The sequence below is a fragment of the Knufia obscura genome (genome assembly GCF_036327395.1).
Source record: "Knufia obscura strain CCFEE 5817 isolate CBS 148926 chromosome Unknown scaffold_7, whole genome shotgun sequence".
In the NCBI taxonomy this organism is placed as follows: Eukaryota; Fungi; Ascomycota; class Eurotiomycetes; order Chaetothyriales; family Trichomeriaceae; genus Knufia; species Knufia obscura.
Window position 1 is genome coordinate 173513 of NW_027042693.1, and position 27763 is coordinate 201275.

Here is a 27763-nt window from a genome sequence, read left to right on the forward strand (position 1 = left end):
GAGGAGGTATACCAGAATATACCACAACGGTGTGAAGTAGTGTAAACATGAGGAAGTACCAAGTGTTTTGTATCAGATTCTGCAAGAGCAATCTATCCTGGCATGGACAGGTTTTGATACTACTGTGCTGTATAGCACAGCGACGAAATAATGATGGATCTGATGGTTTGCGGTTCCTCTTGGGCGGCTGTGCGTGATTGACGCGAGACATCGGGCAGATGACGCTTCTGGACGATTCCGTGTATCCAGATGGTGAAAGGTGGGTGATGGATCAGTTCGGTGGCTGTTGACGCGGCCGAGCAGCTCACGAAGAGTGAGCATGTGATTCGAGTTGCAGTCATCGTGAGGTTCCGGTCGTAGTACGATGTGTCGAACAGGTAGCTGTACATATGCTCCTCCCTAGATAGTAGTGTGTCGACATCATCTAACATGTGCCGTGGCGCAAGACGTGTGTGGCCAACTCGGTTGTCGTGTCGGCGGGTGGAAAGCAGACCAGGAAGGCCCGGAGACTTCCCTGCCTGGTTCGTAGCAGGTACGCCATCCGTGGTTCCCACGGGCCTCTTTTCGATGACTGTTGAGATGCAGAGGATTATTCCATAACATAAACGTGCTGTGTCGACATACTAGCTGGTCTATGTCACTGAGCCAGCGTCGCAACAAGTCAAATCGACGAGTCGATACTGCACTTGTTGGGCGTGCCCGCTCTGCTAAGATTCTGCAACCGATGTGTATGATAATAAGCTGACATGCTGCGCAGGGCCGTATCAGGCTTCAATGGTGGTATGAAGATGTTCTCGTAGATCTGTGGCTTTCAACCCTCAACTCCCGTTTTCTTCAGAAAGGCACCCTTGGCCATCATGGTGTTCAGAACAGCACAGTTGAACGCGGCTTCGCCAGGAGGCACCACAACAGCAATGTAGGTGTTCTCGGTGAATCTTGCTAAGAAGGCATTGAAGCTTGGAGTCTGCACTTTGTAGAGAACGAAACCAGCAGCTGAGACGGAGGATGACGACGGCCCTTTCGTGGATCGTGCGACTGTATGTTTGTAGGACTTCATGATATTCGAGATGCGTTCGTGTCGGTCAGGGTTCGGATTGGCGGTATCATCGGGGCCGCTACTGTTCGGAAGCGTATTATCCACGCTGGTAACAGTAAGGAAGGTACTTCTCTCAAACAAGACAATCTCTTCGGCCGAGATCTGCTGCCCAAACGCTTTCAAGAACTTCTCTATCACGACCAGGTTTGGGATCATCCTGTGCACGATGCCGGCCCAAGCTTTGTAAAGCGTCTGATCCCAGATGCTGCTAGCAAATGTCTCGAGACTCATTCCTTCGGTCCTGGCCAAAATCATTTTGCAGCGTTCTTCGTAGATACGTTCGCGGTGTTCGCTCTGGACGAGATCCATCTTGTGGACGAGGCAGAAAATCATGGCCGTGGGAGAATACTGCTTGAGGGCTGCTATTACGGCGGCGTAGGTATCGAGATCGCGGTCGACTTCTCGGGACTCAATATCGAAGACGTAGATGAGCACCTGGGCATCGCTGAAGACGTTCTCGCGCTGCGTGTTGAGATACGAGTCCATAAATGCGTCTTGTCTTTCGTACAGTTAGGCTCGCAAATGTAAAAGCTGAATCTTCTTCTTCCTTACCCTCCGCAATCCCATAAGTTCAAGGTCAAGTTTCCCATGAAACGGGCATGGCTGTGCTCGACGTCGATTGTTGCGCCTAGTCTGCGGACATCCTTTGCGACGTAGTTGCTGAATATGATGGACCGCATTGACGACTTGCCAGAGCCGGATTTGCCCATCAGCAAGACCTTCTTTTTCCTCTTGCGAGCATCCATATTGCTGGTCTAGTAGTGATGCTCTGCTCGCCAGCACAAGGTCACACCACAAACTACTCACCACCAGGAATAATTCGACAAAAGCTCAAACCAGAAGCTGCGACCAGCATTTTGCTCCATTTGCACTCTCTATCGTGCTTTCCCCGCGCCGAGGTGCTTATCACGCGTTTTGCGCTAGTCCTAAAGTGGTAACAGACATCATTGACTGGGGGCCTCCAGGCGACCGCATGTATCTCACTACCTCGACCGAGCTCGACTCAATTTCCTAGTCTCTTGTCCTCAGTACCATCGATCTTTATCGCCTAGAGTTGTTTCACGAAGCATACGCACAATGGCCGACAATGAGAACGAGAAACCAATATCGGCTTCGGAGAAGTACATTCCTCCTCCAATGGACCCCTACGCCACCTATCAGACACCCTATGAACGTCGTCAAGAGGACCGCAACCCCTTCATAGAGTTCCGTCGCTTCGCAGACAAGCAGGTAGCGTCTATGTTTGAAGGGTTGAACAGCCTAGGACTTCCACAAATGTTCAATTTGGCGGATGAGAGGATGAAGTTTCGAGAGCGGTTCGAGAAGGACATGCAGGCATTGGAAGACCAGAGACAGGGCTTCCACGAGGACATCAGGAGAAGGATAGAACATGCCACTGCTGAGCTGGCTCGCAAGGCACAGGACGCTGCACCAGAGCGGTTGGTGGAAAGCACTATCAACAGTGCTCCCAAGCCTGTCTCTTCCGACGAAGGCATAATTCCCGATGGGTGGATACAAGCGACAACGTCTGATGGCAAGAGGTACTTCATAGAGCACGCTACTGGTACAGCCACCAAAGAAATCCCAAGCGAAGCTACAATTGCTATGCCGCATGGTTGGGAGACCAAGACAGCAAGGAGCGGATGTCCATACTATGTCAACCACACTGATCGGACAACAACTTGGGAGGATCCTCGAAATCTTCAACTAGTTCAACATGCAAACGGACTGTCAACACAGGAACGAGCAGACACATGGAAGCGAGGTTTCCGCAGCTGCCCAGAGCTCAAACACCTTAGCACCGAAACCGAGCTTGATGTTTATGAGAAGTTGGACGAAGAGCAGCAGCAGGTTTTGTCCCAGCTTTCGAGGCAGATCAGGGAGAGGAGTGAACAATGGAAGCGAGGCTTCAACAACTGCCCAGAACTCAAAGCTCTTGGCGCGGACTCCGAGCTTGATGTTTACGAAAAGTTGGATGAAGAACAACAGCAAGATCTGGCACAGCTTTCAAGGCAGATCCGAAAGAAGAACGAACAATGGAAAAGGGGCTTCGAAAACTGTCCCGAGCTCAGAAAATTTGATGATGGCACCGAACTTTCCATGTACGAGAGGCTGAACAAAGAGAACGCTTGGGCTAGCGACCGCAAGGCGGCTTGTCCCTGGGCCGCACCCAAAGGTGGCTGGAGCTGGTGGCCCACAATTGGGCATGACGGAATGCAAAGGGCGAGGCACATACCCCTGGCGGCTTCTACAAGAAATAGACCAAATGATCGAACGAACGAGGATCTTCAAGGGCATCAGAGGGAGTCATTATTACTTGAAGAGCAGAGGAAGCTGGGTGAAATCGTCGAACTGGCTCAACAAGAGCAAGACGCAGTTATGTCTGGCGCTGAGACTTTGATGCGCCTTATGAGCAAGACACCCAATTCCTTCGGAGACAGCGCGACGGATGAATATCCGCAATCCGTTCCAAACGTCCCTCTGATTGTTGGTATGATGCTCGGTCTCCCAAGGTCTGCATTCGAAGAACCTAATGCAGATGATCTTGCCGCGGGGTACAACGAGCTGGCCAGAAATCAAGACTTCAAGGGATACAGCGATGATTTTCATGACACCCGTGGGGACTTGAAAAGGAGAGAGCATCATGCGCACAAAGATGCTCACGACGAATCTGCTGAGTTGCAGCACAAAGTGCCAGATTTCCATGAAAAGGATAAGGAGCAAAGGACAAAAATGATCAGTTCCACCTCCACCGAGTCATCAGACGATGGGGTCAAGTCGTCGATTGTGGCCACTATGACAAGGACAACATCGAAGACATTGCCTGACGGATCAATTGAAACGAGGCGTACATTGAGAAAGAGATTTGCTGATGGTAGAGAAGAGGCAGAGGAATCGACTGAGATCTCTCAGGCGGCGAAAGCGGCTAACCAGCAGCCGGAAAGGCCAGGCTGGTTCTGGAACTAATCCTTCGATCGTGTTTTACTAGGTTTGATGTGCGAAGGGCGTACATGTGGAGGACGCCGCTCTTTCAATCTATCATGCAATTCTCCTGTCAGCATCTTCATTAACTTTGTGGTCATGCTCGCGCACTTTGCCGTAGCTCGGTACGCCTCGCAGCCCCCGATCAAGCCTACAAGTCTGATAGAACGCTGTTCGACCAGGCATCGGCCACTACAATGCTACTGGGGGCTGGAAGGGCGATACTCGGTGTCACTAAAATCCCCTAGTTGTCACTCCTTCCCATTGTTGTCGCACGTGACCCAAACACCATTTTGCAAACATTAACCACCGTTCGAACTACAATCTTCTTCACGAGCATCACGGGTATTTGCTAAGACTAACATGGTAGTTAACGATGGTCGACGACAACCCACCAAGGAAGCTGCGCCTACTAGTCAAAGGCAAAGAGAAGGTCGACGCTCTATTTCGTCGCAGAAAGAAGGCCAAGAACGTTGAAGAGACGGGCCATCAAGAGGCCGACGACTTTGAGGATGATGTGCCGATACTATCCAGGATTGCTGACCCTGCTGCATCTCAATCATTGAAACTCAAGCTGAAAGTCAACACCTCAACGAGCCCTAACGGAGACAGTGCAGGATTTGTTGCGCAAGCCGAAGATGATGAGGAGGTGCAAGACGATGTAGAAGCTGATGACCATGAACGAGCACTTAAGACAAAGAGAAGGAGAGGCATCACTGGTATCGACGACCTCAAAGGCACTCAGCAATTCGAGAGCAAGACCGTCATAGCGAACAACCGTGTCATTGCAAAGCAACCATCAGAGGCTCAATCGCAGCAATTTACGTTTGATACTCGCGACCCAATACCAAGCAAGTCTGGTGCCACATTTGGACCTCAAGCAACACATGTCCAGTCCACTGAATCGCAGCTGCAGCAAGCCGCACGAAATGCTTTCCTTGACTCCCAACCGAAGTCGAATCGCGTACCCGAGGAACATCTCACCTCTGCGAAAAGCGGCATGACTGTCAAGCAGTTTCTCGATGACGAACACCAAGACAGCAGCAAGCGGAAACACCTCAAGGCTGCCACACCACTTACCGACGCCGAGGACAAGCAGATGCATTCTGCGAGAAAACCTCAGCCCCAACCACAATCTTCCAGAGGTCCGCTAGATCATCTCAAACTCAACTCGAAACAGCCAATACCACCGCCTCGCCTAGAAAGTGCCTCTCCAATCACAAATATATCCAACTTCGTGCGTCCTCGGGTCGAGGTGCCCGAATCGGTACCCGAAATCTATCGCAGCAGTCATCATAACCCTGGTGTTCCAGCACAGGTCTTCAACAACAGCATTCCTGACAGAACAGAAGCCTATCTCTTCGCGCAGGATGCGGAAGACGACGAGTCTTCACCAAGCAAGACAATCTTCGGCGATGTCCCTGTCCTGAACCACGACCGAAAAGAACGAGTACCATTGGGTGCACGTGTCAAACACGACGACGAAGATGATATCGAAGTCGCTGATCTTGAATCCTCGACTCCAAGGCCACAAAAGATTCGCCGACACCTCCGCGGCATGACCGATCAAAGTCGCAAAGATGAGGATAGGGTTCCGCAAACCTTCTACACCGCCCCGAATCGCCTACCCAACGCATACCTCTACGCCCGCCGCAACCTGAAGCGCAAGCGACCTTCACCTTCTTCCCTCGCCACTCCTGACTACATCTACCAACACAGCGGCTCTTCCACCTTCAACATCTTCAGAAATGGTATCCTGCTATACCCCGAGCTCTGTCTGCTCCTCGCCGCCCAACTACCCGTCCAAACACTCATCAACCTATACAGCATCAGCAAGGACTTCCACGTCATCGCCAACCAGCGCTTCACAACGATAATCCTAAACCAGCTAACACTCAAAGCACCCCACGCAGCACGCTGCTACCCCTGGCGCTGCTACGAGCGGCTCTGCCAGCCTGACCCAGCCCTCCGAGCAGGCACAGAGTCACTAACAGTCCACATCAACAAAAACGGCATTAGCAGCGGCAGCGCAAACATCAACATCAAACCCGCACCCCCACCGACGCACGCCGCCGCCAACTCACAAGCTACACACGACTCCACCTCTCCACCACCGAAGCCAACCACCATCCCACCAGTCCACCGCAAAGTCCCAACCTTCGCATACCTCCACATGGCCCTCCACCGCGAAAAGTCCCTCTGGCAAATCTACCAGCTCTTCGCCGCCCACGGCGTTCCACTCCCCTCCCACCCCTCCGTCCGCCACACACCCTCTCTAATCTCCACGCTCCACAAACTCTGGTTCCTCCTCGATATCCCCGATAACCCGCGTCGAATCGCATACACGCAGAGTGGCACCCTCTTCACACCGCATGATCTGAGTAACACGCTGGTGTTCATTGTTAAGCTCGATATGTTGCTTAATGACCCGTGTGGTGGGGAGAAGAGGGATGGGGTGAGGAAGATGGTGCTGAGTGCGTGTGATGGGTTTGATACGCTTGTTAGAGTCCTGCAAAGACGGGACTGGCGCGATGAGGTTGGGATTTTGAGGGCGTGGACGAGATATGGGCTGCAACTTGAGGGCGAGAGTGGGGAGCGTGCTATTGGAGGTGGATGGGTTCCACTTGGGTTGAGCGCTGAGGAGCATGCTGCGAGTCAGAGCGTGTTTGGGATTCCAAGGGCGGAGGTGGGACTGCTGAAGCGCGAGTTCTGGGGGAAACTGACGTATGATTCGAAGAGGAAGGAGAGGGTCGTGAGTGCGGCGGAAAGGGGCTATGGCCGAAAACCGATGTATTTGATAAGGCCGGATCAGTTGGTGCTTAGGGAGGCGGTGAGGAGGGGACTGGTGTTTCGGAAGCAGTTTCTTAGGGCGTTGATGAGTGGCTATGTGGATGAGGACAGTGAGACGTTTGAGGCGTTGCCGCCTGCGGACTATAATGGGGGGAGGAGTCCGGTGTTGGAGAGGGAGGGGGAATATGGACTTGATGATGTTGTTGCGGGGATTAGGGCGTTGAGTGTTGAGGAGGGTGGGGATGAGTTGTTGGATTTGGGGAGTAGTAAGCAGGGGAGTCCGTGGACGGTGAAGCATTATCCGCCGAGTAAACGGGAAATGGATGTTAGGAGGGAGGAGAAGGAGCGGGTGAGTGGATTTATGCAGGCTTGGAAGGAAGAGGTTAGGAAGGAACAAGAGGAGGAGCGGAGGTTGAGAAGGGGATTTCAGGTTTTGGAGTGAATGTTTGCATTGTCGAACTCGTTTCTGGCGAGCTCTAAGTATGAGTCAGGACACGCGACGACAGCTGCATAGAAACGCGGACTGAACGTTGAGAATCACTCGTAACGATTTTCTGTAGTATAGTTACCACGAGCTTGATCCTGCAAGGCTCGAATGCAACTGCCTGACTGGCTTTGTGCAAACAGTGGTTGCTGTCATTCTCGTCTACACATCATCGCTTTCTAGAGTCGTCGTACTTACCTACTGCGCAGCGTCCACCTGGTCCGCCACCGCATTACCCAAGCCCAAATAGTCTGGAGGAAATTCTATGAACTCGTAGCTTGCCTCCCCGCTGGAAAGACTGAGATACCATTCATCGAACAGCTCAATCTTTCGCTTATCTTCAAATCGAGCAAGCATCTTCTCATCGTTGAACATCGCCCAGTCTCGAAACGTCAGCTCCACGACTTGCCGGTGCTCAGGATCCAGCCTAGGCGCAACCCACCTATCCCAAACACTGAAGTTCCAATCTGGTGCGTTACCAAAGATGGCGGTCGTAAAGCTGCCCATGCGTTGCCTCGTGTAAGGGACAAATTTGCGAATGAGATGCTCTGCAAGTCGAATCTGCAAGTACTCTTCTTGATCATAGCCCGGCTTACTGAGATTGAGGTTCAGCATATCAATCCATTTGACATTCTGGCCATAGTACCAGATCGAGTAGTTGTCCTTCATGAAGTCTTTCATGGATATCATTCCTGGCCAAGGTTGCGTGCGTGCCCACGGCACGCGTCCAGGATTAACGACAGCGTTGTTGTAATGTCGATTGAGGATCATCCAGTCAACACGCGGCATAAGGTCCCAGAAATCGCCGTTCCTGCATTCGAAGGGTTGTCGGTCGACTGGACAGGTACATGGTCCTGTCTCTCTGTCTTCTTCTGCTCCGATGAGCCATGTCTCTATGCATTGGCGGTGGAAACTGTTTTTGCAGGCTACTGTGTGCGTTAGCGTTGCGTGACCCGCCAGCGGGTTGAGACAGATGGGACATACGGTTTGTTCTGGACGTAGATGGACGCCGATGTTCGGTTCGAGGTCTGCGAAGATCGAGCGTCGTAGGAGGTATGGTTCCATGCTGTGTGCCATTGTTCTTGAATTGCTTGTGAGTTACACGTGGAGTGTCATGTCTTGGTGTCGTGATGGAAAAAACACGTGTAAACCATGCGGCACCAATTTCCTTGTGCTCTCTGTCTTTGTACTTTGTGTAGAAACAACGACGGTCATGCTCAGAGCAGGCGACCATTGTGTACTTAACAAAGACCTGCATGCCAAAAGGCATATGCTGCAGTGTCCACAGCAAGTTGTGTTCGGTCAATCATGTTGCGCTGCCATAGACCCTCGGAGGCCTCGCCATGCCGGTGACCGCGGCCAGTTTATCGCCATCCTTGTCCCAAGGTAGCGCCCTTTTCTCGTAGCATAGCCGCTGAGCTCTTGGAAGATACATGAGGTTCTCAATACCCCATTCGTCTAATGGTTCTTCTAGGCCGACCCACACCCTTTCCTGCCCACTGATGTCGGTATAAGGGTGCCTTAGGACTTCGCTGGCTAAAGCATCCTCGTAGAAGCATGTTCTGATTATGCTCTGGCAATCTGCCATGCATTTTCTGTAATTTTCATTGTCGGGGTCAAGCTTGAATGCGCAAGCGAAATGAGTCAGAGCATCCTGCCAGATAGGACTCGCGTCAGAGGTAGCTTCTATGATAGCTTCGTCTAAAGAGAAATCGTCCAAGTCTCTGCCAGTAAGTCGGTAGAGCTGTTGCATGCGTCCCTCAGCGCGGTCTTCACACACAGCGCCCGCTGTGAAGTGCCATAGTGCTCTTTCGCGATCAGGAACGCCGTACCATGTGAACATAGGCTCTTCGACCCATCTGGTCTGTAAGTCCATCGTACCCGAGAATTGGACCCACTCAGCCGCGCTACGTATTAGAGCTGGGTAGACCTGCTTGAGCCGCCTGAAGGCTGCAAAGGCATTGACCTCATTCAGCAGGATCGCGCGCCTAGTCTCGATTTGTGCACTGGCATCCTGGTCTTCGGTCCATCCCGGACGCGCCAGTGCAGGTGCCCATTCTTCTGGATGCGGAACCGGCACTCCCGAACTACAGTATTCCATGAGGACTGGCCCAAAGGCTAAAGGCAGAAGATCAGCTTCATCGAACAAGCCCAACTCGCGCAGGCGATGTGATTCACCGATCGCAAATGCTGCGTCTTTTCGGATCTCCTCGGGCCCGGGGAAAGTTTGATCAAGCAATTCTTCGTGTACTGCGTCTGGCAGGTCCACGCCAGATAAGCGGATGCTGCCCATGCAACGCAATGTGCTGATCAGGGGCAGGATTTGATTGTTCATTGTGGACTGCAGAGATCGAGGTATCTGCCGGCACTCGATCTGGACATTCATGTCTGGTCCTTTCGATTTCAGCTCGGTGATGAGCGTAAGGAAAGAATAATAGCTGTAGGGAAAGACGATTTGATCGCTATGGTTCCATGTTCCGGGGTATCCCATGTGGAAGGAAATAGTCGGACGGTCTTGAGGTAACTGCTTCTGCCAATACTTGCTAAGTGGTGCCGAGCGCTCCTTCAAGAGCTGATAGATCTTGGCGTACTCATCGTCGGAAGAGACTACTTCGATCCAGATACAACCGAAAGCTATCGTGTCGAGTGCCGTCTTCCGGTAAGTTTCGCTGACTTTCAAGAATGGATTCTTGCTCATTACGTCCATCGCATTGGTGAGATAGAATCCGTAGTGGGGTTGATTGGGTAGTTCGATCGAATCAGCGACGATCTTGTCCAAGATTTCTTGAGGCAAGGGAGGTAAGTCAATATGGCGCTCGTCATCGCCTTTGAGCCGTTTGCTTCGGTGGACTGGTGTCTCGTCACGATTTCGCTTTTTCGCCATGTTGTTGAGCAAATCGTCCTTGGTGACCCAATCAGCGAACTGTGGGAGTAGGTCACAATGTTGAAGTAGAGGACCATCTGATTCGGAGTAGATCCATTGGAGGTAGTTGTCGTAGGCGCTCCCTGAATGATGTGCAGTATTAGCGTGGAAAGCTAGGCTGTTTCGAGAACAACGCGTTACCAGGCAACGCAGCGGACAACACGCGTTACATGAGCACGAGGGACACGCCGACCATGTGCATGGGTAGGCTTAGGCAGAGAGATCATCACGGAATTCTGCTAATCCATCCTCGCGATATGTGAACCTTGTCATTGTAGTATGCCTGTATGGGCCGTGTGCGTCTATCTAAAAGTTTAAAGCTTGAAAGTCCTTCAACAGAATCGCCTGACGCCCAGCCCTGGTGCCAGGCCCATCTTCACCCCTGTAGCCGCGACTGATGCAGATCATGGCCGGCATGGATCATGTGCAGCATCAGTAGCACGTTCAGGCGGATCCTGCCAGTCACCCAAGCCATAACGCTTTTTGTAGTACAGTTCCCAGACGGTGTACACATAGTTGTCAGCGTTCTGCAATGGTTTCTTGCCCTCCATGGCCCAGTCCTTCATATGCATGGCGTAAAAAGCGCCGTAAGCCTCCTGGGCGCCTATGTCAGGAACATTGACTTTCCAATCTCTGATCCGTTCGCTATAAGCGAGTAATGTGAGTGAGCTGACGTGGAACAGCTCATGAAGCAGAGTCTCTGCAGCAGAAAAACTAGGTTCATCGTCCTTCAGGTAACATCCCTTCTGGATGGTCGGCCAAAATCTCCCAGGAAGGACGTACATAAATAGCTTCGGTTGGTCGAAGAAGATAGGACAAAAAGTGATGTAGGACACTCGTACACCCAACGCGTCGAGGTAGGTATCGACATAGGCAAACTGATCCGAATCGGGCTTGTAGCAATCTGGATGCGGATCGCGGGGGTGGTTGCATACGCGAGCTCTATCTTGCGGTACTGGGGACCATATATGCTGCATGTACGAAGTTGGTCAAGATATGGTGCTTGGCCACCGATGCCAGCCAAGATGAGCACGAGCCTCTGATAGACAGTTTCGAGATCTTCGGGGTTGAAGTATCGAAGAAATGAAGGATTGTCAGGTGAAGGTTTCTGCATCTCGCCGGCAAGCACTTCGATACTGTGGAACAGTGCAAGCTGAATTGCGAGGAATGAATTTATGATCATGTTCCTCTCATCGTTGGGTTGGAGGGGCCCGGTATCGAAGTTGATGAACTCGAAATAACTCCAAGGGTCGTATGTGAGGACGTCAGTGAACAAAGAGAGCTTCTCGCTGAAGAGTAAGCCAGCACTCCTGTCCACAATGTTGGAGCTCGAATGGTTGGATGCATTCGACGGAAGAGAAATTTCGGAAGGCCGTTCGGGAGACTTGACTGCTTCAACTCCCTGAGCAGGGAGGAATACCGAGTGGTCGACTTGGAGCGCCCCTCGAGGGAAGGATATATCCGCAACGCAGAGCTGTACGCCCATGAGGACCAGGAGAACAGCCTCCATGTTGACGGGCTTGATTGTGTGCGAGGACAAGGAAGTTATCTGGGTTGGCACGATCCATGTATAGGACGGCTGCGTTTGCGCTCGCCATGCTTCCGCAACACAAGGGATGGGTGTCTCAAACGAGGTCGGCTTGAAGGCTTCTTTCACCGTGTCGATTCTAAATCCAACACTTTCCGTAGACCAACTATGTGTTGTGGATGAAGAGTTAAGGGAGACGTGAACGAACATTTCGGCGTCGAACCCAAGCACGGAACAAACTGACGAATATCCTGCCATGTATCACACTCACCTACCTATGCAGAGGAGCAGACGATCAATCCATCTGCCGCTTACCAGATGCAGAAGCTCGACATCGCGCCTTACAGGACCTGTACAGTGTGCACCTAGGCTACCACCGTGAGGACGAGCTCTCTTCACACAGCCACGTAGCACAATCTGAGGGACGAACAAGCCGAAGAATGCACGACCTGAATACCATAACGTCAGGGAGTAATATCGTGCCTCTGTGATATGTTTCCACAACGTCGGACATTGCCTGAAAGTCTTGCATCAGTCGCGGTCTGATGTGAACAGGAATCTAAGAAGAATGTACCGCAACAGTAGCTATTGTGTACGGCTGACGACAAGGCTAGTAGTGTATCTATCACGTGACACGGAAGGTACGCTACCATGTTCGGAGCTTCGCCACGTACTGCCCATAACGTTTCGAACAAAAGTGCAGTAGCGAGCTCGTCGAACAGCTCTTCCGCCGTCTCATATGACATACGAGCCTATCAGCCCGAAGTCTGGCGCTGCCCCGCTGTTCTCTATTGGGTACATACAATGCTCACGAGCCATGGGACGCGGGTCGCGACTCGTGAGTGAGCGACCCTGGAAAGCTACATGTAATCATCCAAAAATGCTCAATACAGTCGACAACAACATGTATACCCAGCTCTGCAAAGCAAGCTAAGCATTCAGATGCGAGCATGAGTGCTTTAGGAACCACAGCTGCAGAGCAGGTACCACACAGTCATAAACAACCCAGCATTCTCTTCATCTAATGCCACCTAACGATGACCTTAGCTATGAGCTTACAATTCGTACGCCCCAAACAGCACCTCATCCTTGCCTGCGCGATCCCACATGATCATACATTGTCACACATCGGCACATTCTCGAAGATTACCTTACCACCCACGATGTAGTACCCATCACCTTTGGTAGGACACTGCGGCTTAGGATTATTGCACATCTCTTGACCCGCCGGTTTGAGTTCAGGTAATCGCCGTCCACCATATATCTATACGCACAGATATTAGCACCGCACTCAACAACCATCACCACATCAACACTCAACCACGACATACCGTATTCCCAATCTGCAACCTCACACCACAACGCTGATTCTTGGGCATTCCGTTCAACGGCGCCGCATCATCAATTTTCACCAATGTCGCCTTGGTCCCACAGACCTCGATGTCGATTGGCAGGCTATCGCAGAAATTGGCTTGAGTCACGACGTTGCTGAGGACACTGCCACCACCGCTCATGAGGTAGCCACTGTCGCAAGCGTGACCGGGCGGAAATGCGGTGAATTCGTAGTTGCTGTCTACTTGGCCGTCTTTTGGGTGGTCCATTACGGAGAGGCAGACGCTGCCGGCGCGGGCGAAGGTGGCTAGGTAGACGACCGGGAGGAGGAGTTGTTGGAGATGCATCGTTGGTTGTGTTGGATTGGTTGTTGGAAAAACAATGAACTTTGGAGAATCTTCTGGGCTTGAAGAAGGGTAAGATAGACTACGAGGCAGACGACAGTCGAAGGTACCACTCATCCCTTATAGAAGTCAACGCCTCCTTGGCCGAGCTGTTGCCTTGTCCGAGTACCTTACCGATATTTGGGATCGCTACCGCTTCTGTGTCACAGCATCAAGACCAGAGCGTTGGCATTCTCGAGCCGAAAGAACCCGTCCGTGGTACTACGGCGCGAGAAGTCGCACGCACAATCCAATACAAATCTCAATCCCGCAGCACACCCTTCAAGCGAGCAGATCTAGTAAGCCTGTAACCTGTTTCACCGGTACACTCAAGGTACCCTGACACTCTCAAGAGTCAACCTTATTCCAAGGTTCACATTGGCCATCGCGAAGATCGACTTCTCTTCCATATTGCTTCAAGGTATCACTTATCCCGAGGATCTCTGTCATACTATTCATCCTGTGACGATGGCTCATTTTGGGGATAGCTGGTCTACTTGTCCCATATCCCATCCCTCGACAAACAGCTTCAATCTGCTCTGTGCACTCATGTTCTAAGGCTCACCGAACATGAACTTGGCACCGCCTCTCTTCAGCATTTTCGATCAGCGCGCTTCTTCTGAACTGCCATCAAGGATAGAAACCACAGGTCCGAAAATCAGCGTCTAACATATTCGAAACCCGATACAGTATCGTGATCCTTTGACCTCTTGTTTCGAGGTTTCGAGATTCGTCTCGACACACCTTATAGGTAGGCTAGCCAGTTTAGGATTGCACTAGGCTATATTCGAGGTCTCTACCAGCTTGAAGCAACCACCCGCTATCGATAGTCGAAGTGCTTGGCTAGGCTATGCCTAGATAGATGTCTTGGCGAGACTTCGAACCATACGCAACCGAGTATGATTATATCGGGGTCTCGAGGTCTCGATAAACCGGTATCGACAATGTTAGACGCTGCCGAAAATTTGTCAACACAAAAGCAGTGTTACCTCCTCTCGCTCTCCGATTCCAGGCAAGGCTTGCTAAGTCTCACGCACCATCGGGACGGTACTGGAGTCCGCAGGTCTGCGTCCTGTGGCTTTTCCTTCGGGATTCCGATGCCCGGCATATTGAGATTCCGAGTTCCTCCTGCCTTGAATACATGCAGCCAGGAACTCGGCGACATCTGGTAGAGTTCTGTTATTGTTCGGTGGACGATGGTACCTCTGCGTTACTCAACGAGTGATTCTCCCAGTAGCGGAGCAAAAAGTAAGTTGTACCACCCCCCACAACTGCTCGTGCCGCAGGTATGCTGTACCAATTACGTAGATGATCCACGCTCAGATGTACTGCACGTCATACAAACTGGATATCGACTTGATCAAGCACTATTTGTATTGTGTGGTTACAGCACCAGTACCTGAATTGACAAAACAACAACGTCAACACCAGTCGGTGTGACCTTGCCTGAGGCTCACTGAGCCAACAAGCCGCAAACATGCTACATACAACCAGAACGCTACCAGAAATTGACAATCCAGCGAATGCGTGCTCAGAGTGACTTCTGCTCCGCAGCGGCGTAAACCAAACAATCTCAACCGGACAGAATACCAACACCTCCCATACGCGTCACTTTCTTCTCGGTCGAGAACCTGGTCGTACTTCCACAATTGCGGCAAGGCCAGGGAAGACACCATCGATAGCGATGGTCCTGTCGAGATGCACCAGGTCCCACCCGTCGAACTCAGCCTCCTTCCCATCAAGTTTTTTGAATCTTGAAAACGTATCTTGGCTGTGTACCGAAATTTTTCTTCAAGATGGCTTGTTTCTCGATGGTTGATCTGACGGCAAAGATCAGTGCATGTCTCAGATTGTTGTACTTTCCAATGTCAACTCTGAGGTCGCGCTTCCCAATCTTGACTTCTGTGCCATGTTCGTAATATGCATATCTTCTGATGGTGATTCGAATTCCGGGAGTCTTAGAAGGATCGAACACGGGGATGTACAGGGCTTTGTATTTGCTGGCGTCGTCCATCCTAACTCGCTTCGAAGGAATGGTCTCTGAATCTGATTCGTCTCGCTTTCTCTTGTGGGCCCGCGGCGGCTTGAGAGCTGCTTGAATAGCTGCCCCGTAGTAGTCCTGCGCATTTCCGTAGGACCGAATACCGAGCTCCTCTTGTTCCCAATAGCATTCATCTTCTGAGCCTCGTGCTTTGCCCTGTCTTGTCTTGTAGCAGGCCTGGCATTTGCCGTCTGTAACACCAGCACCTTCGCAAGGTCGTCCCTTGTGCAAACAAGTCAAGCATGACGGCTGTGGCTTCTTGCTGCCTGGAGCTGCTTGAGCAGGGGTTGGTGGCTCAGACTTCTTCACTGAGCTCCAGGTGGACCCACCTTCATACTTGTATAATAACGCCAGATCTCCTTGCATGTGGCGGCAGAAGTCTTCATTGTTTTCGGCAAGCTCGCACATCTCCTTGGCTGTGGCAGCTGCATCCACTCTAACGGATCGTGTACGATTCAAGTATTGCGTCCAGCGCGCTTGTTTACCTGGTGTGGTTCCGAAATGCTCGACGCAGCGTACGACCATAAGTCGGAAAAGCAGGTCCCCGTCGTAGTTCTTAGGATCGCTCTGATATGCGATGCCTCCTGGAATGCCAGCGACAGTGGGCTCCAAGCTGCGGGAGGGGGACTCAACCTTCGATTGCGGTGACCGCCGATCGTATGGAGGGCTATCGTCTCTTTTTCTCTCAGCGTCGGTGGTTTGCGATCTCTTGGCATCACATGCACCTTTGTTGCTTGTAGCAGTGCCTGTGCGCTGAGCAGCTTCTGCTCGCTCGTCTGGGGCTTGGCTTGAGCACGATGAGGCTTCCGGCTGCTCAATGGTTCCGAATTTGTCAGGTGTTCTATCCACTTCTGTAACTGTTGGGTTCGGCTTCTGGTTGTAGCCCTTAGTGGCCTGTGATGAATCTGCCTCGGATTTTAGAGAGCAACTTTGCGGCAACTGCGAATCTGACTCCCCTGCTGCAACCCTCGAGTCCTCGGGCTCGTAGCTCGAGCTTGTGTTATCATCATCATTGTCGCTGATGTCTTTCAAACCTGGCTGTGGCGTGTCGGCCTGCGAGAATGGTGTATTCGAACATGGTAGTGCATCGTGGGCGCTTGGTTCCAGGGCATTACGATCGTCCACACTTCCCGGCAGGTTGAACTTTTCAGCTCGCGACTCGTCTGAAGCTTCTCTACAGCTCGTTCGCTGGGCAGGCTCACTCGGTGTTTCATCGAGAGGCAGTATCGAAGGCGTTGAGTGCCCCTCGACTGAATCGATCTCGTTCCCGACCCCAGTCTCTTTCGTGGAAGAGCTTGTGGTTTCGCAGCGCAAGATGCCCGCAGCTGGCAGTGACGAGATATCAGGCTGAATGTCCAGGGTTCGTTTTTGGTTGGCTTTCGGTGCCCCCTCGCAAAGCTTCTGAGGTCCAATCTCAATAGCCATAATTTACAGACCGAGGCAACAGGTCGCTGGTTGACCGTCTTTTTGAGTATCTGACCATTGGCAAGCGCAGTCAAAGGTTGATGCGCAAGACCTGCGCTACGACCAGCTAAGCTATTTAGCGGTGCCATTGAGGGTGGCTGATCCGCAAACAGGCTGTGATAATGTGCAGTGCTTGTAGAAGTGCAAGTAACATTGTCGCTTGTTGTGAAAGCAAGCGGCATCAGCCGGCTGGGTACGCAGAAACTGTGCTGCACTTCCGGATACCATCGCATTGGTTGCTTATCAACACTGTGTGTATCGTGGCTGAGCGTCGGGAACTGAAAGGTTGCAATATCTGATTGGTCTATCAGTGACCGTTGAGAACGGACATGGTATCTCGTTTTATTCCCTGCCAGATCACGCATAGTGGGACTGTCACTTGCTACTGAGGCGGCCATATCACGTGGCCCATCTCTCATCTTCCTCCATACTCTATCCTCTGATCGCAACTTTGGCTGTCATCTTTCTCTTTGCTTCACACAAGTTTTCGACATCGACCTATTGCTCTGCGACGCCCACCGATGGGTTGATAGCGTTTACCTCAGGAGGTGATGGCGTATACACCTCAAAGCCTTTGAATTCCGATCGAAGCAAAAGTCGCCAAAATCTTTGTCGGTGCAGAAGAAGACTGAGATTGACGAGATATATACCAGCAAGCAGGATTCTGACCTCGCAGGAACACCTTTTGACATCTGACGCCCATGTACACCTTGGTCGACAAAGGTCACTCCACGATATTGTGGCCTCGCTCAGATGTCAAAGGCTGCAGCCATATGATGTGATGATGGGGACTTGTTTCCTGACAATCGAGACGCCTCACAGCCTCGACTCAGATAGTACTTGGACCCTAGTATCATATGTGCTTTCTGTAAAGGCCAGTGTGCTTACTCACCTTAAGGGCGTCGGGAAAGTTCTCTGCATCTGCGACTTGTCCACACTATACCATCCCCACATCACGACACGCGCTCAGATATCGGGAATTCCGCAGATGTGACAGACTGCAGCCTCATGATATGACGATGGGGACTAGGCTCCTGTTTTTGCTTGCCTTATGGCCCCGCTCGGGACCTCCTAGACCCTAGTATCATGTGTGCTTTCTGTAACAGCCAGCCCTATCCTTGGAACGATATCGCTGTTTGCGCGGCGATGTCGGTGGAAAATCCTTTACCTTGGAAGACAAGCTGTGCTCACTCACCCGATGGGCGTCGGAAGAGATGTCCATATCTGCGGGTTCTCGATACTTCCCCGCTTACCTTCTTCGTACGAGCCCTCAGCAAGCTCAAGCGACTTTGGAAAGCAAAAGCCTAGTGGTGTAATGATCGGACTGGCGTGTTTGGGGAGTGCTTCGGCGCCTCAGATGTTATCAGCTTCCGTAGCACTGTTAGTGCTGTCTGTAACGGTTGGCCCTATCCGTGAACAAGTTCTCTTATACATAAGTCTAGAAGAACTTGGTGAGCAATTCTTTGCGCGGAAGACAAGCTATGCCCGCTCCGTAGTCCAGGGAGCCGGACGATGTGGACCATGTTCGCAGCGCTACATGCCGAGCTCTGTTTTCCCCTCCTTCCGAAGCTCAAACGAATCTGAAAAGCAAAAGCCCGGTGGTGCAAGGATCAGACTGCAAATACTGTTCTCGATACGTCGGCTCAGTGATTGTTAGCTCTGTAGCATGATCGGTGCTGTCTGTAACGGTTGGCCCTATCCGTGAACAAGTTCAGAAGAACTTGGTGAGCAATTCTTTGCGCGGAAGACAAGCCATGCCCGCCACCCTTACCCGGGGTCGGACGATGTGGACCAGTTTTGTTGAGCTTCATTAACCCCAGCACTTTGAGAACGTCCATACTCATGGAACTGAGATTGGCGGCTTAAGGTCCTCCTTATCGTGACTGTACCTACAAAGAGGGGGGAAAGAATAACCAGGTCGAGGGAATTGCAAAGTATGTATGATGCGGTCTCGAGATGGCAGTGCTGACTCGAGCGATACAGGTGAAGAGCGCGCACGACTTCGAGAAGAATGGCAGAAGTCTTGGTCTGCGCGGTTGCGGACACAGCAGAGACTGTCGTTGAAGGTAAGTTCGAACACCCAGTCCTACTAACAACAGATTAGACGCATCTCACCACAAAACCCTACCTTTCCAGCTGCTGGCTACACACGCACAGCATTCTAAGTCCGATCCTTGGAATTTGCTTGTGATCAACTCGCCCAAGCTGAACCCCCTATTTTCTTTTCAATCTTCATGATGTCTGTGGCGTCTCGAGATGGAAGAGTCATCGCATTAGCGAAGCGTAGACCATCGAAGCACAGATGTGGCAGTGGGTATGGAGCTATGAAGAAGAAAGAAAGCTCAACAGCTTGAAAATGATGAAGTTGAAGCTAGCACGTGACTTCACCATGCATGGCAGCTGCCCTATGAGCATGTGAAGACGAGTTGAGGCGAGCGAAACTCTGGAAACAATGCACGAAATAACTTGCGATGGATTACCGCAGAGACGTATAGTTTTACGTTACGTTTCGTTCAGAGGACTCAGTAAAGTTGATTTTGAGTCATTCTTCTTGCGCTCACAGGCCAACAATGGGTATCATAATAGAAAAACGTGAACCAATGTATCAAGGTTGCTGCAGCGTCAAGATGGCTCCGCAACACTCTGATGACCGATACAGTCTATCGGAATAGTCGCTGCCCAGACGCACCATCGCCCATCCTCCAAGCTGCAGCGCCCTGAACACCCAGCAAAGGATGACTCAGCCCATCAAACCCGAAGCCTCCTCCATCACCATCAGCCTTGTACCGCCTCAGAGCTTCTCTCAGATGATCAGGCAATAGACCTCCCTTATGCTTATTAGGGATATACTTCTCCGCCTCATTCTTCAGCTTCTTAATCTCATCCTGCATTACCCGCCTCTCCTGCTCCAACAGTGCCCCTTCAGCCGCAGGACCATCATGCCTCTCACTCCTCTCTTTCTCCTCCAACGCCACCTCCTTCTCCTGTACTTTCCGCAACCTCTCCTTCCTCATCTTCTCAATCCCCACTTCCATAGCCTCCGCCCACTCAGCCTGGACCTCCCTCGCCCTCTCCACAATCTCCGTGGCAAGAGCCTTAGCCGACCACTGCACAATCCTAGCGCAAGGATCCGTGACACTTTGCGACACCGTCTGGTTGACAATTCGTTTCACCACCCGACTACTCAACGCCGCAGACCTCAGATTATTCCACCGATCAGCCTGCGCCTTCGTCATCTGCGTCTGCAACACATTGATCTTCTCATCCATCCGCTTCTGTTCGTCCGCGACAGCCTCCTCGTTCTCAGGGACGTCTTCCTCCTCCTCTTCCTCATCATCAGGTTCATCATCGGGGTTGTTCCCGCCGCTGGAACGTGTCACGCTGATCACAGACTTCGCCTGTGAGTCACGATTCCTGCCTGTCGTAGATCCACCATCTCTCGCACTTCGCGCATCATCCTCTGGGACCTGTAGGGACTTCCTAGGTCTTCCTCGGCCACGGGGTGCTGCTTTTGCGTGGTTGCTCGCGGTGGAGAAGGTGCTGTTGGCTACGCTCCCTGTTTCTGAGCGGGCGCTCGCGGCGGCGTAGGCGTTTGCGTCGATGTGCGCTGGGAAAGATGTCTGTCGTAGTGGGTGGAGTTTGGGTCGCTTGTTGGATGCTGGTTGGGAGACTTGCGAGGACATTGAGGGTCTTTTCTTGGGGTTAGGGAGGGATGCGGGAAATGGCGAGGGCGGTGAGGAGGCCATGTTTTGGATTGTGAGGACGGCCTCAATGCGAATGGTAGGGATATGGCGGCCCGCGCAATGAACAGGAAACCGTCGAAGTTGGTGTAGTTCGATGCGACCAGAAGTAAGGCTTTCAGGCTGCTATGAGTCACGTGCTCTGCATCAGACGTTTGTACGGTGAAGTATAAGTGAGGTCAAGGTAATGGTGAGGGTGAGTGGACTGGCGCACGGTGACATGCAATGAATCTGATAGTTGGGTCCTAAGTGACTTTTACAGCGAGATTCCTCAAGGAAACTATGTTGTCGACGCGACATGTTTTGCGTGGCACGATCCACGAACACTCGAAACAGATCGGACCATTTGCACAATGAATATGAGTTCATTCATTCCTTGAAACATGGGTATCATAACATCTTTTGCACGCACTATTGCCACATCTGAGCCCAGAGCATTCGTAGTCCTTGAACGCCATGCCGCTACTCTCAGTGAATCCGGACAGTTCTAAGCTTTGATCCCCTTGCCCATCAACTCAGCGCCAGTCCGGATGACACCAACCATCCCACCAGTCTGCACGCTTTCACTACCACCACCACTGAGTCGGAACTCAATCTCTGCTAGTCCCTCCAGCCAAGTTACCCTGGTAGCAGCACTGACATCCAGATCATTCAGCTGATCTGCCAGGTTCGTGAGAATATCAGCCAACGCCAGACCTTTCGAGCTCTTCAATGCATTGATTGTGTTCAGTGCACTCGTAATATCTGGTGTACTCAGTAGCGTATTCATGATCGTCCTGATATCCTCTGGATGCGGCGCCGCAATGCAGTTGTATATAGTGTCATTCGTGATCAGCTCGTACACGATCTCACTCTCCTTCGGTGGCGGCTGGCCTTTCATAGGTAATGGGCGAGAGCCAGCATGACAAGCCTGCAGAACATTGAGTGACCGCCGCATATCACCTTTGCTCAGCGTGACGAGGGAGTCAACGGCATCCGGTGCAATGTTGACATGTTCTTGAGACACCACCAGATCAACCGTCCTCCTCACATCTGCTTCCTTGAGTGGACTGAACCGAAACCTCGTACATCTCGACAGGAGTGCTGGACTGAGTTTGTGAGTGTAATTTGCTATCACACAGAACCGTGTGTTGGCTGTATATTTCTCCATTATCCTCCTCAATGCCATCTGGGCTGCACTAGTCATGGCATCTGCTTCGTCCAAGATGATCAGCTTGAAGCCTGCCAGGCCACTTTTACTCGTTTCTGTACCCGGCTGGGTGGACGAGCCAAAGATCTGTTTTGTACTCGCGAATGTCTTGATTTGTTCTCGCACCACATCGATACCTCTATCGTCACTGGCGTTCAATTCCAGTACCATCTGGCGCATGTTCCTTACACCATATATCTGCCTGGCTAGTGCCAATATCGTTGACGTCTTTCCTGTCCCGGGTGGCCCATATAGCAAGAGATGTGGTAACCTGTTGTGCTCTATGAATCTGTTGATGGTTGCAAGGATATCTTGGTGGCCAGACACATCGTCGAGTGTGTTTGGTCTGTACTTTTCGACCCTGCGAATTGTCAGAAGAGCTCAACCACGATTCAAAAGCAGAGATTACCATGGCAGGCTGTCGCCGATATTCACTGGCAGATCGGCGACAACTCGTTTCTGTTTACCAGCATCGCCGGCTGCTGAGAATTGAATGGATGAGGATTTGGCATTGCTCGGGACGTCGACGTCCATTTCATCTTCGATATCCGACATTCTGGCGGTGACGGTGGCAATGTCAGTTCCTAGCGGACAGTTTTTGACATTATTTAATCCAGTCGAATGCTGTACAAATCGCAATGAGGTAAACGCGAAATAGACGCGACACGCGTTCCGACGCGTCAGGTTGGTATGGTGATCACGACCGCTGGCTAAGAGGTGTAGACTCTGCACTTTGTACAATTCTTGGTACAATTGTCCATACTGCCAAATGGCATTACATCGATACAGAGTAACTTCTAGGGACTGGAAGCCGCACCACAAGCTCTACATGTGCTGATAGTCTTCGAGTATGAGTTACCTAGCTGTCGAAAAACTCCTGCCACACAATGTACCTCAACGGGCGACGACAATGAGCAGGATGTGTGTACTGCGCTCTTCGGCAGCCTTGCAGGAAACTGTTGCAGTCTCGCTTTCCTGCCGATAGTGTTCGCTCTGAAGCATGCCTCTGCTTCCAAAACAAACAGGTGACCGTTGGTAGGATAGATCTCGATCAAACTTTTTGTAGCAAGCTGGTAGTAATAACATTCATGAGTCCCCCAACCCGCTCAATCACATCCATAGTCATTCGCCTGAGGTGACCGATTATTTCTTATCCTTACGACATCTCCACTGGATGAATCTCAACGCACACTTCAGTCGCTTGGTAGGGGGCAAATAAATCTCAAGTAGCCTTCAAGCCTACCTTCGACTGCTTCTTCCAGTCCATACCTCATCACAACCTCTCTCATTTCCTCTCTGGTCGCGAATCCAAAATCACACTCCTCGCCTAGCAGCATCCTCATATTGTTGAGCCCCCACATGGCAACCAGTGTTTTGTCTCCGAGCCACACTCCTTTCCAGCTTCCAAGATCCACTCGTTGTAGCCCAGTATTGAAGTCTTGCAAACTTATGTCCGGGTTCGAAGGGTGTTCTCGCAGTTCCTTTAACGCCACGTCGATACCACATTCTTTAGCTGTTTCGCCATCTGCAATTTCAGCGTGGTAATACTCAGCCATGGAGGCAATAAGTGGGCTGTCTGGACTGCTCCCGTGCTCATGCATTGCAGCAAATCGAGTGTCTTCTACACGCGAAGTGTTCCCACCTTTCGGTATCAGGTTTCTCGAAAACTCCATATGCTTTTGCTCTAAGCCTGGCGCGCAGAAGAATTCGCCCAGCAATTTGTAGACCCGAGCTCGCAGCGTATGGATCTGAGCGCGCTGGACATTCCGGATATCGGGCCAGCTCCGTGTAGTCGCCATCAATCTAGCAATATCATGCAGCGCCATTATTGGAGCTCGCTCGGGTGGAAGGAAATCACCATTTTCGTTGCGCATGTCTTCGAGAAGACTGAGAGTATTGCCCCCATACGTAATCGAAAGCTCGGTGTGAAGCATATGCACTGCGGCATGGCGTGAGTCCATGAGTGCGACATTGTTCTGTTTTGCGAATAGGCAATAGTCGTCGAAAGCCTCGAGGCCGTGCCTCATGGCTGTGTTCGCACGACAACAACCAATCTTCCATTCGTCACTGCCTGCACAAAGTTTGAGTGCCTGTCCAAGGAGATAGTAGCCCTCTTCCATATGCGCCACGATCTTAGTCTGGTGACCATACGTTGTTGCCCGCATTTTGCCTCACTTCGGGCGTTGGTCCACGGGCGCTTCTCCATACGATCAAAGGGCATTCTTGTCCACTCACCCTTGGATCTGACGTACAGACCTTCAGTACAAGCAGCTCTTCACCTGAGCCAGACTTGCTGGACGTTACGGTGACCGCCCTACCCGGGGATAGATGCAGTCGCCGTCATCTACCATCGCGTTGCCACCCGAGATGCGGATGCTTATCTATCCACTGGTCTTCTCCGACTCCTTCGTCTCCATTATCGTCCAGAAAGACTGGCGCACGTCCGACCCCCTGCATCCCACAATCTGGTGTCCAAGAGATGGGTTACTCGCTGTCTCGAGAGATACTCGCGCAGAGGCGTTGCCGTACTACTTCATCGGACATCTTGTCATCAAATTCCTCATCGAACACTTCTGGCGACTTCCTGATACGGCTCACTGGGCACTTTCGCAGAAGATGTCTACGGTGAAACGCCTCTCCGTCCAGCATCGTGTGTTGTCTAAGGGAATGAAGGCGTTCCCCTTCATGAATCTCGAAACACTCATCATTGATGACCTTCCTGGGGGCACCATAACCCTTTCTCACGTGGCACCCACAAGGTTAGACCCAGGGCCAAGAAGGGAACCATGGACAAATGCAGGCAGATTCAATGGTGCGTACAGTGTAGAGCATCAACTACTCAGCGTACAAGCTGGCGATCTAGACGAGATGGTGATCGATTATGTGATACCGATATATACGCGCCGGGACAAGTGGAATTCAGACTTCCTGGATATCATTGACACCGTCACCATGGCAGGAACCGATGTATATTACAGGGGATTCTGTCATGTGGACCTCCGTGACTATGACCGGAATGGCAAGCATGGGCCATTCATGGTAAGCAGTCAAAATAGCCAAAACTAACCATCTGACATCTGACTTCTGACTTCTTACAGTTCGTTCTCATCGACCATAACGCGCGCAAAGTCATCGCTCGTCACTGGTGGCATGTTGAGAGGACTTGGTCGGACGACGAAAAGCTAGTGACACAGTCAGGTTGCCTCACAATAGGTCCTTGTGAATTATGCCGCGAAGGCCAGGCCTTGAAGACTAGCGGTGCGCATGAGTACTTCTACTATGACCCCGAAGCTGCCACCGGCTAGTTACTTGGATCGTGCGTGATCCTGGCGGACATCGCGATGGCCCGTCCCATTTCTACATAGGATACAGCTCCGCAAAATACACACTAGTGGAGGCAGTTACGACAGTGGCTGATGGCTATCAGCCGATCGATCCGAGCCAGAAGGCAGCTACTGACGAGTCGTTACTCATGAAAGCCGTCTGATCGGACATCATATCACGTTGTCTGCTTCTTCACGGTATACTCCACGACCGCCTGCACATCCTCTCTCCCACTCAACGACAAATCTCGGTCGCCCCACCGCCACCACACCGTCTGCCTGTCATCGCTTCGTAACCAGTCAGCAAGTTCAGCATCCCACGCAACAACCTTGGGATCTGACTCGTCCTGACAACTCCTTCCCTTGTTCGCAGGCCGAGGGCGTAGAGCAAGGAACTCCTCACCGGCAAGCTCAGGCTGCATCTCCTCAAGCGTTCCCACCATCCTCTGATAGCACTCGAATGACGAATCACTACTCTGCAGCATCGAAACCGCAACTTCCCCAGTGAACATGTACTCCAGCTTCGAGATCTTCCCCAGCCGCAAAAGTCTCATGAGATCCAATGGGGCGAAACCACAAAACCAATCATCGTGGCCTCCTGGTGGAACAGCGAGAGAGACTTCTTGCAATGCCGGCATGTAGAAGGCGAGGTACGCCGCGAATGGTGTATCAAGCGGAAGAGAGCAAGGGAACGAGGGTCCATCATCGTACGTGGTCCAAGCTTGGCGCGTAGGTTCGTCGTCAGCGTAAAGAGCCTGTCGATCAATGCCGATCTTCGTGATCTGTGATAGATACCGTCCTGGCAGAGCGTCAAGGAAGAGAAGACCTTCGGAGGCGCTTTCCCCTATGATGAAACGGCTGTGCCCGTAAAGCATGGCAGCCGCCTCATCGTGCAGCTGGCGACTGCATTGTAGCAAAGATACATTGCGCGGGTCAAGTGAGAGCAGCATGTACGTTCTCGAGACTCTCTTCATGCTCGAGGCATGATGCCCCAAGACGCATCCTCGAAAAACTTTGAATGCTTGTTGATAAAACCAATGGCATCGTCCAGCTCCGCCTCAGTCAAGGGACTACTGCTTCGCTCGTCACTGGACGTATCTCCGTCCTCATGGTCACCGTGAGCGTTATACTCATCCTCATCCTCGTCGTCTTCGTCTTCGTCTGACCAGAACGCATCATCCTGCTCCCTCGCGTTGTCGAGGAAGTCCTCCAGTTTCTGCCCCACCTCTACTATATGCTTCTGGCGAATCTTGCGGACGACATTCCCGCTGCCACAGCTGAAATGAAGATGTTCCTTCACACAATTCACATCAGAATCACTCGCCACAGCCTCTGCTTGGCCATACTGCTTGTTATCCGGACGTCCATTCACCGGCGGGTAATTCGGTTCAAAGTCGAGCGGCTCATGCTCATCACCATACTTTGGATCCGTGAACTCGCTGTCTTTGTAGCGAAGCGTCTTCTCGTTGACTAGCCGGATGTTTTGCGGTGTTCAAAGCATGTATTGATAGACGCGGTCACGGATGTGCGTTGGCAAATCAAGGAATCTGAACATCTTCAAGGGGGCAGAACTTTCCTAGGCGTCTGGTAGAAACTCCTGGTGATTTTTGAACTCGTTTCGCACGCGGCCACAAGAGCAGGAAACTGAAATTCAGTGAAGTCGGCTGGTAAGCTCAGGCTCGGCAATGGTTGGGATCTGCCGTACGAGACATGGTTTCCGGTTCGCCGCAATGAAGACAGACGATTCGAGTGCAATCTCAAGCATCTAGTACAGTTTCTGTTACCGAAGGATAAAGTTGTGACGGCCGGACCACCTTGTTGAAACCATGCTTCAAGGTGGCCGTGGGAGGCATTGAATTTGATTGAAAAACAACTTTATTTTATCAGCTACGGAAGACCATACATACCCATCCAGCGGCAAATAAGGCTGTCATCTTGGAGATATTGTGCGCCTCTTCACTGCCGAAGTTCCTCAGAAGGGAGCGGCGATATCATCCGTAAGAGACCGCCCAAACGCCCGCCTCGCATGTCACTAAGCTCGAACTTATCAAGTACCTTCTGCATATCCTCATCGCTCGCGACGCCCCACTCACGAGGACACGATTGCCATTTGCGTATGTCGTGCTCTCCCCACTCTTCCAACAGATCGGGTTCGCCTCTCCAGGCGTTGAGACCAGAACCAAGTTCAACTGTAGCAACAGGGAGGCGCGCTAGTCCGGCCTCGAATGTGTCGATTGCCAATGACTTGTAAAGTGTGACGCAACCAAGAGCTGTAGCGGTCGGCATGTCAGCAACTGCTGCGTGCCAGCAATTGCGGAGGACATGTGCTTGAGCTCGGTTGAGCTTGGTGACTGAAGACTGTATTCCTGCCCCGAGGAGGGTTCTGGGCTGTGCAGCAAGTTCTCAGGGTTGCTCGTCGCTTCGACAAAGTCTAGGAAGATCTTCAAGATCTTGGCTTCAAGAGCGTACATCAACGCACGATGTGCAT

General features: G+C 51.7%; 13 protein-coding genes across 13 annotated transcripts; 3 read left to right on the forward strand and 10 right to left on the reverse strand.

The window, feature by feature from the left end:
• Nucleotides 1-811: 811 nt before the first annotated feature.
• Nucleotides 812-1842, reverse strand: GTR1 (GTP-binding protein gtr1; the record flags this gene model as incomplete). Its single annotated transcript, XM_064874668.1, has 2 exons — nucleotides 812-1595; nucleotides 1649-1842. 2 exons carry the CDS (start codon nucleotides 1840-1842, stop codon nucleotides 812-814), a joined length of 978 nt encoding a protein of 325 aa, XP_064729068.1.
• Nucleotides 1843-2173: 331 nt separating this feature from the next.
• Nucleotides 2174-4063, forward strand: PMZ80_006256 (uncharacterized protein; the record flags this gene model as incomplete). The annotated part of the gene is made up of 1 exon (XM_064874669.1): nucleotides 2174-4063. One exon carries the CDS (start codon nucleotides 2174-2176, stop codon nucleotides 4061-4063), a length of 1890 nt encoding a protein of 629 aa, XP_064729069.1.
• Nucleotides 4064-4454: 391 nt separating this feature from the next.
• Nucleotides 4455-7310, forward strand: PMZ80_006257 (uncharacterized protein; the record flags this gene model as incomplete). Its single annotated transcript, XM_064874670.1, has 1 exon — nucleotides 4455-7310. One exon carries the CDS (start codon nucleotides 4455-4457, stop codon nucleotides 7308-7310), a length of 2856 nt encoding a protein of 951 aa, XP_064729070.1.
• A 240-nt stretch (nucleotides 7311-7550) lies between these two features.
• On the reverse strand, nucleotides 7551-8429 carry PMZ80_006258 (uncharacterized protein; the record flags this gene model as incomplete). The annotated part of the gene is made up of 1 exon (XM_064874671.1): nucleotides 7551-8429. The coding sequence occupies one exon, from the start codon at nucleotides 8427-8429 to the stop codon at nucleotides 7551-7553; it is 879 nt and encodes a 292-aa protein (XP_064729071.1).
• Nucleotides 8430-8658: 229 nt separating this feature from the next.
• Nucleotides 8659-11785, reverse strand: PMZ80_006259 (uncharacterized protein; the record flags this gene model as incomplete). The annotated part of the gene is made up of 3 exons (XM_064874672.1): nucleotides 8659-10358; nucleotides 10718-11230; nucleotides 11257-11785. 3 exons carry the CDS (start codon nucleotides 11783-11785, stop codon nucleotides 8659-8661), a joined length of 2742 nt encoding a protein of 913 aa, XP_064729072.1.
• A 1129-nt stretch (nucleotides 11786-12914) lies between these two features.
• PMZ80_006260 (uncharacterized protein) lies at nucleotides 12915-13482 on the reverse strand (the record flags this gene model as incomplete). The annotated part of the gene is made up of 2 exons (XM_064874673.1): nucleotides 12915-13067; nucleotides 13135-13482. 2 exons carry the CDS (start codon nucleotides 13480-13482, stop codon nucleotides 12915-12917), a joined length of 501 nt encoding a protein of 166 aa, XP_064729073.1.
• A 1774-nt stretch (nucleotides 13483-15256) lies between these two features.
• On the reverse strand, nucleotides 15257-16984 carry PMZ80_006261 (uncharacterized protein; the record flags this gene model as incomplete). Its single annotated transcript, XM_064874674.1, has 1 exon — nucleotides 15257-16984. One exon carries the CDS (start codon nucleotides 16982-16984, stop codon nucleotides 15257-15259), a length of 1728 nt encoding a protein of 575 aa, XP_064729074.1.
• Nucleotides 16985-19683: 2699 nt separating this feature from the next.
• PMZ80_006262 (uncharacterized protein) lies at nucleotides 19684-20769 on the reverse strand (the record flags this gene model as incomplete). Its single annotated transcript, XM_064874675.1, has 1 exon — nucleotides 19684-20769. The coding sequence occupies one exon, from the start codon at nucleotides 20767-20769 to the stop codon at nucleotides 19684-19686; it is 1086 nt and encodes a 361-aa protein (XP_064729075.1).
• Nucleotides 20770-21250: 481 nt separating this feature from the next.
• RFC3 (Subunit of heteropentameric Replication factor C (RF-C)) lies at nucleotides 21251-22507 on the reverse strand (the record flags this gene model as incomplete). Its single annotated transcript, XM_064874676.1, has 2 exons — nucleotides 21251-22313; nucleotides 22362-22507. The coding sequence occupies 2 exons, from the start codon at nucleotides 22505-22507 to the stop codon at nucleotides 21251-21253; spliced, it is 1209 nt and encodes a 402-aa protein (XP_064729076.1).
• Nucleotides 22508-23145: 638 nt separating this feature from the next.
• On the reverse strand, nucleotides 23146-24117 carry PMZ80_006264 (uncharacterized protein; the record flags this gene model as incomplete). Its single annotated transcript, XM_064874677.1, has 1 exon — nucleotides 23146-24117. One exon carries the CDS (start codon nucleotides 24115-24117, stop codon nucleotides 23146-23148), a length of 972 nt encoding a protein of 323 aa, XP_064729077.1.
• Nucleotides 24118-24319: 202 nt separating this feature from the next.
• PMZ80_006265 (uncharacterized protein) lies at nucleotides 24320-25257 on the forward strand (the record flags this gene model as incomplete). Its single annotated transcript, XM_064874678.1, has 2 exons — nucleotides 24320-24991; nucleotides 25051-25257. The coding sequence occupies 2 exons, from the start codon at nucleotides 24320-24322 to the stop codon at nucleotides 25255-25257; spliced, it is 879 nt and encodes a 292-aa protein (XP_064729078.1).
• Nucleotides 25258-25451: 194 nt separating this feature from the next.
• Nucleotides 25452-26150, reverse strand: PMZ80_006266 (uncharacterized protein; the record flags this gene model as incomplete). Its single annotated transcript, XM_064874679.1, has 1 exon — nucleotides 25452-26150. The coding sequence occupies one exon, from the start codon at nucleotides 26148-26150 to the stop codon at nucleotides 25452-25454; it is 699 nt and encodes a 232-aa protein (XP_064729079.1).
• A 95-nt stretch (nucleotides 26151-26245) lies between these two features.
• On the reverse strand, nucleotides 26246-27561 carry PMZ80_006267 (uncharacterized protein; the record flags this gene model as incomplete). Its single annotated transcript, XM_064874680.1, has 2 exons — nucleotides 26246-26745; nucleotides 27369-27561. The coding sequence occupies 2 exons, from the start codon at nucleotides 27559-27561 to the stop codon at nucleotides 26246-26248; spliced, it is 693 nt and encodes a 230-aa protein (XP_064729080.1).
• Nucleotides 27562-27763: the final 202 nt, after the last annotated feature.